Raw genomic sequence first — 12,124 nt, 5'->3', positions numbered from 1 at the left:
CCCAACATATCCATGTTCCAACATGGAACAAACTTCATCTTCACCTGCAGCTAACAACGCTATAAGAGGGGCTGAGCAAAGCGGTAACATAGCCAAACAACGGTTTGCTAGGAAGGTGGGTTAAAGGCTTGACATGGCAATATGGGAGGCATGATATAGCAAGTGGTAGGTAACGCGGCATAGCAATAGAGCGAACAACTAGCAAGCAAAGATAGAAGTGATTTCGAGGGTATGGTCATCTTTCCTGAGATCCTGCAAGGAAGAAGAACGAGTCCATAAAGAAGACAAACAGACATAGTCGAACGGATCCTTACAAACACGATGTTATCGGAACTAACCAGAAGAAGCAACACCAGAAAGAAGCAAACAACATAGTAAACAACCATCACATAAACATGGCATGATGCATGACCAAGTATGATGCATGTCCGGTTTAATGAGGCATGGCATGGAAAAGTGCACAAACAATACTACAAATTAAGTGGAGCTCAATATGCAACGAGTTGCATATTGACGAAACACCACATGACTTATTTAGTTCGATCTTGTTTATGTACCCAACAATATTAAATGTTGATTAACATGGCAAGAGGTGAAGCATATTAAAACTACCTATCTAGACAAGTTTAAATGAAGTCGGAACAACAAACAACAATTCCGGAAAATCCCCATGTGCATATTATGAATTTGGTACTGTTCTGCCCTAAACCCAATTTTAGAGTTGTTAAACATGCAAGATGAGTGCACCATGTTAAACTAGGCATTTTTCTACCCCATTTACATATAAAGTTTGTTAAGTTTGGAGCTACGGTTAATTGGTTATGAAATAGATCATTTTAGCGAGTTATTTAAGCAAATTTAAACAAGCAGCATTTTAAACATTTTAAACATGCATGAAAGTTGGATATTATGAAACTAGACGTAAATCTAAGCATTTTTCATATTTAAAGTTTTCACATGTGATGCACGGTTGAGAAGTTATTAAATGCATGAACATGAAGGGGTTTTCTGAAAAATGGGTAACTCTAGATAATTAACAAATCGTCCAGAACTGAAAAAAAAAACATAACGGACCGAATCTAAAGCATGTTGGGCCAGCAGTGCGCAGGGCACTGGAAGGGTCTCCTCACCTAGTGGCCTTGGGCCGAGTCGAAGGGGAAGCAGGCCGGGGCGCTGCTGGGCCGGATCTAGAGGCGCCGGAGGGGTGGCCCAGGCGAGGCCATGTGCGGTCAACGCGAGGAGCAGGACGAGGCGCTGCTGCTCTCGTCTTCTGAAGAACAGAAACAACAGCGGGACGAGAGGTTCAGAGCGGCAGCGGCGGCGGAGACGAGCGGTTCCAGGTGCGGGGCACCGTTCTCCGGCGAGGTACTTGGCGGCGGCGACGGATTCAGGAGGCTGGCGACATCGGGCGCGGTCGACAGCGAGCTCCTGCGTCAGAACGTCCATGGGCGGCGGCGGCTTTTGCTCCCTGGTGCAGCACAAGAGAGAGAGAGAGAGGGAGATCGTGAGAGAGAAGGAGGCAACCGCAGGAATAAAGACGGCGAGGGGCAGCACATCCTGTGGGCGAGGTGGCCGAAGCTGCTAGTGGACGAAGTTGGAACGAGAATCGAACACGGCAACGCAGGGAACCGAGGGGATCCACGGGAGGACGAGCTCGGGAGGCTTGGCGCGGGGATGTTGGTGCCTGCGGGCTCGAGGAGAAGCAGAAGAGGCCGCGAGACGAGGTGGAGCGGCGCTGGTTTCCGACGATGAGGCGGCTCCTCGGCGGCGCGGGGTCCTGGAGGTGAAGCTCGAGCGAGCTCCTCTCGATCTGCATCGAGGAGGGAGCGAGAGGCTCGGCTGCGGGCCGCCTGGTGGCCGTCGGATCTCTATCCGGCGGTCGCAGATGGATGGATCGGCGGTTGGTGGAGGCTGAGAGGATTTGGATCGGGTGCGGGCTTGGATCGAGGAGGAGCAGAAGAGAGCGATGGTTGGTTGGTAGCTGAAATCGATGAGGAGGGGATCCCGAGGAAGAGGGGAGTGGGTGGAGTGGCGGCGGCGCAATGGGATCGATGGGACAAAGCACCTAGGATCTAGGGTTGGACTTATATATGTTAAGTGGGTTTTTGGGTAGGGGTATTCAGTCCGTCTGATCGTGATCGGACGGCCGGGAAAAATAGATAGGGAAACCAAACAAGAAAACGGAGATGTTTTCGGGATGTTTGGGGATGATCGGGATCCAATAGTGACGACTGTCCGGGTCGGGTTCGGGTAAGTTTCAGATGCGCACGTGAGGGGTCGGTTGGAACTTGTGGGTTGTGCAGAAGGCCTCGGCCTGAGAGGAGAGAAAAGAGAGAGAGAGACCCGGCGACTGTTTCGGAGACCGAAACGTACGACGATAGACCGGCTATATTGCCGCTATAGTTTTACGGTTGGGACGTCAAACGGACTCCGAATGAGATGAAACTTGACAGGCGGTCTATCTACACTATAATAAGATCGCATGCCAACTTTCATCCCATTTCGAGAACATTTTCCGGCCACTTATAAAATACTATTTCGGAGGTGCCGCGGGCGCGTGCAAGTGTGTCTGGGCTCAGAACGGACAACGAAAGGAACGGGGAGGCCGAGACAGATGCAAGTTTTGAAAACATGATGATGCAATACGCATGATGACATGACAAGATGCAACACGCAAGCGAATGACATGGCAATAACAACGAATAACTAGAAGACACATGGCGCATCGGTCTCGGGGCGTCACAGTTTTCATTCGTCACATGGTAGGCTTTTTGCTTGGAGCATCATTTTATTTTGTTAGGATTTGCTTGATGTTATTTAGAATAATGTTTTGCATCTTTTATTTCAATAAAAGTGGCAATGATAGCCTTTACTATGCTTATTTTACAAGTATACTTGTTGCTGTTTGAAAACAGAAAGTTTACTGATGTTGCAAAAATTCCCTAGAAAAGTTGGAATGTGATAAAATGTTGAAACTTTTTGTAAAATGAGCTCTGATAAATTTCCTACAGTGTGGCAAATTTTCGTAACTCTTGGAGCTAGGGAAGTATTGATACTCTTGCATTCTTTACGGACTGTACTATTTTGGCAGATTGCTGTTATGTTTGCATTGTTTGCATATGTTTGCTTGTTTAATGATTCTATTTGAGGATAGGAGTATTAAATATGCCGAAGCATTTAGTGTGAAATGTTGAATAATAATTTTAGTGATTTTATACAGTAGAGGATGATAAGGTTTTTGCATTGGCTTATACTAACTTATCTCATGAGTCCTTGTTGAGTTTTGTGTGGATGAATCTTTTGAGATTTAGGAAAACCGTGATGTGAGAATAATTAAGGAGACACAAAAGCTCAAGCTTGGGGATGCCAAAGGCATCCCAAAATAATATGTCAAGAAGTCTCAAGCATCTAAGCTTGGGGATGCCCCGGTAGGCATCCCACCTTTCTTCTTCAACAATTATCAGTTAGTATCGGTTGAGCCTAAGTTTTTGCTTCTTCACATGATGTGTGCTATTCTTGGAATTGCATTTTGTTTTGTTTTTTCTTGATGTTTTAATAAAATACTTAGATCTGAAAGTTTTTAAATAAAATAGAGTCCTCAAATAGTTTCCAGGGAGGCTAAGTAGGCGGCATTCACAACCCATCAGCGAAGCTCTTTTCTATGGAATTGCTCTAGTGCTTCACTTATTTTTTTGACGAAATTATCTCTTGCTTCACTTAAATTAATTTGAGAAGAAATAAATATTATGCTCATGATCTTCATTTATATCTTTTTGGAGTAGCTTGTCATTTAGTCTTGTGCTTCACTTATATCCTATGAGTAAATTGTTGAATAAATTGAATATCATGAAGTTGAAATCATATCATGCCTAGTGGTAGCTTCACATTGGGTTTAGCATGTGAAATATTTTGAGGCTTGACAATCACAATATTGGTCACACAAGCAATTCACGAATAATTAGTATAAGGAATAGAACCTTCACATGCAAATACACTATCATGGAAATCTTTTGTGATTCTGAGCCCCCATCAAAATATTATATGCCAAAATTGTTGGCGTTGGACAAGGAAGACAATGTAATGGTTTATGTTTGTTCATATTCACATAGAAGTTATATTGTCATAGATCCTTCAACATGTGATGCTTGCCCCCCATCTTTGCTAGCCAAAAATTCCGCACCAAGTAGAGATACTACTTGTGCATCCAAAACTCCCTAAACCCAAATCTTATTTTCAAGAGTCCACCATACCTACATAAGGATTGAGCAAGATCCTTAAAGTAAGTTGTCATCGGTGCAATAAGGCAATAAAAATTGCTTCTAAAAGTGTGAGATCATTTAGTGTAAGAGAAAATTGAGCGTTGTACGAACTAGTGATGGCAAAGAATAAAAGCGACAGACTGCATAATAAAGGTTGCTATCATAAGGGGCAATATAACGTGACGTTCTTTTGCACTAAGGGGTTGATCATACAAACAAATAAGCGCATGGCAACCTCTGCTTCCCTCTGCGAAGGGCCTATCTTTTACTTTTCGGTATTTACTTTTATGCAAAGAGTCAAAGGTTTTCTCTCTATTCCTTTTTATTTTTCTCTTTTGGCAAGCATCATGTGGTGAGGAAAGATCTAGGCACAAATATCCAGTTGGATATGGGTAGCATGAGTTATTATTGTTGACATCACCCTTGAGGTGAATACGTTGGGAGGCGAAATTATAAGCCCCTATCTTTCTATGTGTCCGGTTGAAACGTTTTGCTCATGTGTATGCGGTGAGTGTTAGCAATCATAGAAGACTATATGATGGTTGAGTATGTGGAGCTCTTACTTAGACTCTGTTGAATAAGTTGTAACACCCACGATGCAGCTATATCTCCCACGTGTTGAGGCACGACTTAGAGACATAACCGCATGGTGGTTTTGTCGCAAGAGGGGTAATCTTCACACAATCCCATGTACTGAATAAGAAAGGGATAAGGAGTTGGCTTACAATCACCACTTCACACAAATAACAAATTTAAACATACATCATCCAGAATACAATCAAGGTCCGAGTACGGAACCAAAATAAAAGAAGACAACCCCAAATGCTAGATCCCCGATCGTCCCAACTGGGCTCCACTACTGATCATTAGGAAACGAAACATAGTAACGACCAAGGTCCTCGTCGAACTCCCACTTGAGTTTGGTAGCATCACCTGCACTGGTACCATCGGCACCTGCAACTGTTTGAAAGTATCCGTGAGTCACGAGGACTCAGCAATCTCACACCTGCGAGATCAAGACTATTTAAGCTTATGGGTAGGATAAGGTAATGAGGTGGAGCTGCAGCAAGCGCTAAGCAAATATGGTGGCTAACATACGCAAGTAAGAGAAAGATGAGAAGCTACGCAACGTTCGTGAAGCTAGAAGAGATCAAGAAGTGATCCTGAAACTACTTGCGTTCAAACATAACCCAAGGTTGTGTTCACTTCCCGGACTCTGCCGAAAAGAGACAATCACGACTACACACGCAGTTGATTCATTTTAATTAAGTTAAGTGTCAAGTTCTCTACAACCGGATATTACCAAATTCCCATCTGCTGCATAACCGCGGGCATGACTCTTGAAAGTTTATACCCCGCAGGGGTGTCCCAACTTAGCCCATCACAAGCTCTCACGATTAACGAAGGATATTCCTTCTCCCGGAAAGACCCGATCAGTCTCGGAATCCCGGTTACAAGACATTTCGACAATGGTAAAACAAGACCAGCAAAGCCGCCCGATGTGCCGACAAATCCCGATAGGAGTCGCACATATCTCATTCTCAGGGCACACTGGATGGGCCAAACGTCGGGTTGGCTTAGACCCTGGTTGCCCAGGGAGCGCCGGACATCGCCCAGGTTGGACCAACACTCAGAGGAGCACTGGCCCGGGGGTTTAAAATAAAGATGAACCTTGAGTCTGCAGAACCCAAGGGAAAAAGGCTTAGGTGGAAAATGTTAAAACCAAGGTTGGGCCTTGCTGGAGGAGTTTTATTCAAGGCGAACTGTTTGTAACGACCAAACCTCGAAGGATTTGAGCCTCTGTGCTTACCGTGCTAGTCCCTGGATCGAACTCGCTAGCACACATAGTATAGATGAATACCAGAATAGCAAGTGCATCATTTATTACAATGTATGATCCAGAATATATAAAATAAAACAATCTGCATAGCACTTGGCTAGCTTTATTCAATCAAACAGCGGAAAGTAGCAGAAAATAACGATGAGTCCCATCATAGCCCACTGGTGATGCTGAGTGCAGACTCGCGATCCTAATGGTACCTTACTCTTCGTCTGAATATCCTGCAACATGAGACGTTGCAGCCATATAGGTCAATACTTGGAATGTATTGGCAAGTTACACAGGAGTAATAATAAAGCAGACCTACATGTATATGCATAGTACAACAAAGGAAGGCTTGGGGGTTTATTTTGCGGAAAGCTGATTTTATCCTAATAACTACCTAATAGTAAATTTTTTATTTAGTTCTTTTATTACTGCAATTAAATGCACAAGGTTGAGTTGGCAAAATCAACTCCAACCTACCCTTTATTAAGTTGCCCAACAAATTTATTAAGTGTCACATCTGTCAAGATCATCCAACAACTGTAATGGCATAGTGGCTCAAATTTACCCATAACCGGGGGCACGACTAATCATGATTAGTTTTAATACTCTGCAGAGTTTAGTACGTTTTACCCACTGGACCCAATCCGAAGATTGAGACGAAGTCTTTCAGAAGAGGTTCCCTTGACCACCTGACGGCCACATCCCACCTACATATGCTACATCTGTCGACACAGTCTGGGCAAGGGTTCCAACAACTGATCAACTAAGCCAGAGCCCATAATAGCCAGTGGCCGCACATGGAAGCTACTAGTCACTAAGTCTGTCTGATCTTTTTGAGCCTGGGCGGCATTCCACTTAGGGTGCACTCTCATGAGCGCATGGCCTTAGAAAAGGTGCAAGACCCCATGATGCCTTCCCTCAACACCAAGCAATACCACTTCCGCCCAGAGGTGAGTTAAATCCTGAGTTACTACTCAATTTGTTAAATATATATAATCATCACATAACTCAATGAATACATGAACCACCCCCGTCTACAAAGCATAGCAACCTACCACTATCACGATTTGCAAAGACAGGAAGATAGCTCATCAGCATAGCAAAAATAATATAGTATTCCTATACATGCATATATTCATAGTGTGATATAACTACATGCATAGAAAACAATAGGTAAAGGATGATCAACATGTAACTTGCCTTGGTTCTGGTTCAGAAAGTCACACTCCTGACAATAGCTCGCGTCGCACTCCGGACAATCTACACGTTTCACACAATTCAACAAATCAATCACCGGAACACGAATAGAACCAAAACAAAACCAACAGCAACAAAACCATTTTTAAAACTCAACAACAGAAGCTTAAAAGCACCTAAATTGTACTACGGTCACAATGCAAAAAGAATCACTCGATTTCGATAAACGGTTTGAGAGTTATGGCCTTTGGAAGGTTTAATTCAAATTCAAACAAATTCAAATTTGAACAGAGCAAACATGTGCAAAGTTGGTACTGTGATATTGTGCTGATTTTTGTGAGATCATAGGAAAAAGAATTACCTAATTTGGACATATAGGTTAAAAGATATAGCTAGTTGAAGTTAGAGGAAGAATCTGGAAAAAAATAAAACAGCAACAGAAAACTCCTAAGCGCTGTAGCGAACTCCTGTGCGTGTCCTGTAGCAAGGTGCCAAGTGGCGGCGGCTGATTGGCTGGGCGCGTGTGCTCACCCAAAACAGAGGAAAACGATGGCGGTCTTGGGCGTTGGCGGCAACGCTCCTCTGGTGGGTCTCCGGCGAAGGCGAGGTGACGGACGGGTGCGGAGGTGAGTGGCGGAGGCGGTGGTGGTGCTCAACGGTGGCGGGGCGTCCTCAAGCGGCGGTGGAGAAGACGTGAACTCCGATGAACTCAGGTGAAGTCGGCCGGCTTGTTCCTCTCCCTCTGCTGCGTTTTCGGCAACACAAAGATGTGAGGCGAGAGAGGCTTCGAGAGAGGATTCGAACGGTTACAAGTGGAGCGGCCGGGGCGTCCTTACGGTGGCGGAAACATCGGCGAACAGCGGTGGTCGATGGACCTCCTCTGCGAGATCCAAAACGCCCGACAGGCGCGTGTGGACGAGGGGCGATGGGGAATGGGCTTCGGAAGGTTTTCCCTAGGGCTTTTCCTCGCGTGTGGTGTCCCTGGGGAGCACGGGGTCGGACAGAGGCGCAAATCGGCTCAGGCTCGGGCGTGGCTGCGCGCGCGGTGTGGCACAGCGGTCTCCGGCTCGGGGAAGAGGACGAACAGGCGCGGGGTCCACCCGTCAGCGAGTGAGGCGACTAGCAGATCGGGTACGGGCGAGCGATGCGGTTGGGGCGGCGTGTACCGCTTCGGCGGCAGCTACGTGGGCTGCGGCGGCGCTGGCGCTGCTGGGCCGGCTGGCTGGCTGGCCGGCTCGCTGCCTTTCTCTCTCTTTTTTTACACAGCAGTAGAAAACAAAATAAATAAAATAACCTACACAAAATAAAATCTAAATAAAAATACCTAGACACACAGTAAAATCTATACTGCTAATATAAACTACAGGAACACTAGTTCCAACACTAATGCAATTTTGTAAAATAATTTTGATGCAATAGGCCACTCAAACAGCAATAAAACAATAAAATAAAATATTTTGAAGATTGAAAAAAATTACCAGAACATATTAGATGAACTGGAAATAATATTCTGCACATTATGAACATTTTTAAAATAGGGGAGAATTCATGTTATCTCCACTCCAAATAAATTGCCTTTTGTTGCATAATGATTTGAATATTCTGAAAAAGCAAATAATGCAACAAAAAAAAATGATATGCATATGAATGATCTATTAACATCCTAATTTAGGAAAATTGGGATGTTACACTGTTAAGGGGGTCCCATAACCCCAACCGCGTAAGGAACGCAAAATCAAGGAACATAACACCGGTACGACAGAAACTAGGGCGGCAAGAGTGGAACAAAACACCAGACATAAGGCCGAGCCTTCCACCCTTTACCAAGTATATAGATGCATTAATTGAATAAGAGATAATGTGATATCCCAACATATCCATGTTCCAACATGGAACAAACTTCAACTTCACCTGCAACTAACAATGCTATAAGAGGGGCTGAGCAAAAGCGGTAACATAGCCAAACAACAGTTTGCTAGGAAGGTGGGTTAGAGGCTTGACATGGCAAAATGGGAGGCATGATATAACAAGTGGTAGGTAGCGCGACATAGCGACAAAACAAACAACTAGCAAGAGAAGATAGAAGTGACATCGAGGTTATGGTCATCTTGCCTGAGATCCCGCAAGGAAGAAGAACGAGTCCATGAACGAGACAAACAGACGTAGTCGAACGGATACTCACAAACGCGACATTACCGGAACTAACAAGAAGAAGCAACAATGGAAAGTGGCAAACAACATGGTAAACCAACAAGCATAAACATGGCTTGATGCACAATTAAGTATGATGCATGTCCGGTTTAAAGAGGCATGGCATGGCAAAGTGCACAAACAACACTACAAGTTAAGCGAAGCTCAATATGAAACGAGTTGCATATTGAAGAAACACCACATGACTTATTTAGTTCTCTCTCGGTTATGTACTCAACAATATTAAATGTTTTTAAATAAGGCAAGAGGTGAAACATATGAAAACTACCTATCTAGGCAAGTTTAAATAAGGCCGGAACAACAAACAACAATTCCGGAAAATCCCCATATGTATATTATGAATTTGGTACTGTTCTGCCCTAAACCATATTTTAGAGTTGTTAAACATGCAATATGATGACACCATGTTAATCTATGCATTTTTATACCCATTTCCATATAAAGTTTATTAAATTTGGAGCTACCGTTATTTAGTTATGAAATAAATCATTTTAACATGGCATTATGCAAAATAAACACAATTAGCATCTTAAACATTTTAAACATGGATGAAAATAGCATATTATGAAACTAGACGAAAATCTAAGCATTTTTCATAATTAAAACATTTTAATCCGATGCATGGTTGTAGAGTTATTAAATGCATGAACTAGAGGGACTTTTGTGCAAAATTGGCAGCCTCTGGAAAATTACTAAATTCCTAGAACTAAAAAAACATCTACGGGCCGAAACAGTGGTAGGCTCAGGGGGGCGCTGGAGCTCACCATGGGCCTGGCCCGGTCAGAAGCAGAGGAGGAAGCAGGCCGGCTGGGGAGGTTAGGCTGGACGCGCTGGGCCTGGCAGCGGGGCCCATGCACAGGAGGAGGAAGCCCCCGTCCTCCTCGAGCGCTCCCGCTCGAGCAGGGAAGCATGGAGGCGGCGCGCCACGGGGAGGTCCTCCGGTGAGGCAGGGAACGGTGGGGAGACGCCGGAGAGCAGCAGATCCGGGCGCGGGCGGCGTCGGGGCCCCAACTCCGGCTAGATCTAGGCGGAGATGACCGGATCAGCCGCAGGGATGGCGAGGCCGGCGAGCTCCGGTGAGTGGAGGGCGACCCGGGGCGGAGCAGTGGGTCAGTGGGCGGAGGCGGCGACGGATGGCGGTGCAGGGGATCGACGAGGCCCACGGGATGCGCAAGGAAGCAGGGTCACGGGCGCGGGTGGTCTCCGGCGCGGACGACGGCCACCGGCAGCGCTTGGGAGGAGCTTAGGCGCGCGAGACGAGCCCCTGGCTAGGGCGCTCGCGGGCGCCTGCGGGCTGCGGCGGCGGGCGGCTCGGGCTCGGGCGGGCCCGCGATGGGCCTCTAGGACCGCGGCGAAGTGGGGGGAGGCGGGGCGCGACGTGGCTTCGTCTGGTTGGGCAGGGAGGCGGCGCTGCCCACTAGGGTGGCGCCACATGGCGACGGCAAGGTGGCGGCGCGGGAGGAGGTCAAGTGGCGGCGGCGGAGCGGATCTGGCGGCGACAAGTGGCGGATGGTGGCTGGGGCTGCGCGGAAAATGAGGAGGAGGGTGGAAGAAGGCCAAAATGGACTAGGGGGTGTCCATATATAGCAGGAGGAGCTAGGGTTTGGGGGGTTTTGCTCCGTTTCGGAGCCATTCGATTGCCATCGGACGGTCTGTAACGGAGGGGTAGGTAGATGGGCTAGGTGGGCTGTGTAGGAGGGTTGGGCTGAGAGGAGAGGGGAGAGATGCAGCTCGGCACGGTTTCCGGAGACCAAAAACGTCCGGCAAAAAGACCGGCTATACTGTCGCTATAGTTATCCATTGGGGCATCAAACGAACTCCGAATGCGATGAAACATGGTTGGCTGCCTAGTGCAACATAACAACACCACATGCCAACTTTCAATCCATTTCGAGAACATTTTTCGGCCACTTATAAGCTAATATTTCGGAGGTGCCGCGGGCTCGTGCAAGTGTGTCTGGGCTCAGAACGGATAATGGAGAGAATTGGGGGAAACCGGACGGACGCAAGTTTTGAAAACATGTAGATGCAATGCGGATGATGACATGGCAATATGCAACACGCAAGCAAATGACAAGGTAACAACATCGAATAACTGGAATACACCTGGCGCATCGGTCTCGGGGCGTTACATAAGTTGAATTAGATTTTCTTGGTGACTGAGAACATAGGTTGTTGAGTTTCAAGAGAATTCATTGTTTGAACCTTAACATGTGAATTGGTTGCTACTATAACATGAGAAGTTTTATAAGAAAGAATTGATGTTATGATGCTAGGAAAAGTGATTGAAATTATCATTGATCAAACTTATGCACTTTGCTAGCTTTCACACTTCATAAATTATTTCTTTTACCATTTACCTACTCGAGGACGAGTAGGAATTAAGCTTGGGGGTGCTGATACGTCTCCAACGTATCTATAATTTATGAAGTATTCATGTTTTGATATTATCATTCTTGGATGTTTTACAATCATTTTATAGCAACTTTATATCATTTTTGGGACTAACGTATTGACCCAGTGCCCAGTGCCAGTTGTTGTTTTTTGCTTGTTTTTTACATTGCAGAAAATCAATATCAAACGGGGTCCAAACACCGTGAAACTTTTTGTGGATTTTTTATGGACCAGA

The 12,124-nt window shown here is 45.7% G+C and overlaps 1 protein-coding gene and 1 long non-coding RNA gene across 2 annotated transcripts; both read right to left on the bottom strand.

The window, feature by feature from the left end:
* Nucleotides 1-203: 203 nt before the first annotated feature.
* Nucleotides 204-2,044, bottom strand: LOC119359620. The gene is made up of 2 exons (XM_037625746.1): nt 1,131-2,044; nt 204-252 (listed from the first exon to the last, which is right to left on the bottom strand). Exons 1-2 carry the CDS (start codon nt 1,444-1,446, stop codon nt 236-238), a joined length of 333 nt encoding a protein of 110 aa, XP_037481643.1. The 5' UTR covers nt 1,447-2,044; the 3' UTR covers nt 204-235.
* Nucleotides 2,045-7,297: 5,253 nt separating this feature from the next.
* Nucleotides 7,298-8,204, bottom strand: LOC119359619. The gene is made up of 3 exons (XR_005172605.1): nt 8,121-8,204; nt 7,816-8,029; nt 7,298-7,347 (listed from the first exon to the last, which is right to left on the bottom strand). It is a non-coding gene; the product is annotated as an uncharacterized LOC119359619 (long non-coding RNA).
* Nucleotides 8,205-12,124: the final 3,920 nt, after the last annotated feature.

This window comes from Triticum dicoccoides, chromosome 2A (genome assembly GCF_002162155.2).
Source record: "Triticum dicoccoides isolate Atlit2015 ecotype Zavitan chromosome 2A, WEW_v2.0, whole genome shotgun sequence".
Taxonomy (NCBI): domain Eukaryota; kingdom Viridiplantae; phylum Streptophyta; class Magnoliopsida; order Poales; family Poaceae; genus Triticum; species Triticum dicoccoides.
Note: the sequence above shows the minus strand (reverse complement) of the source record. Positions and strands in the feature narration are given on the sequence as shown.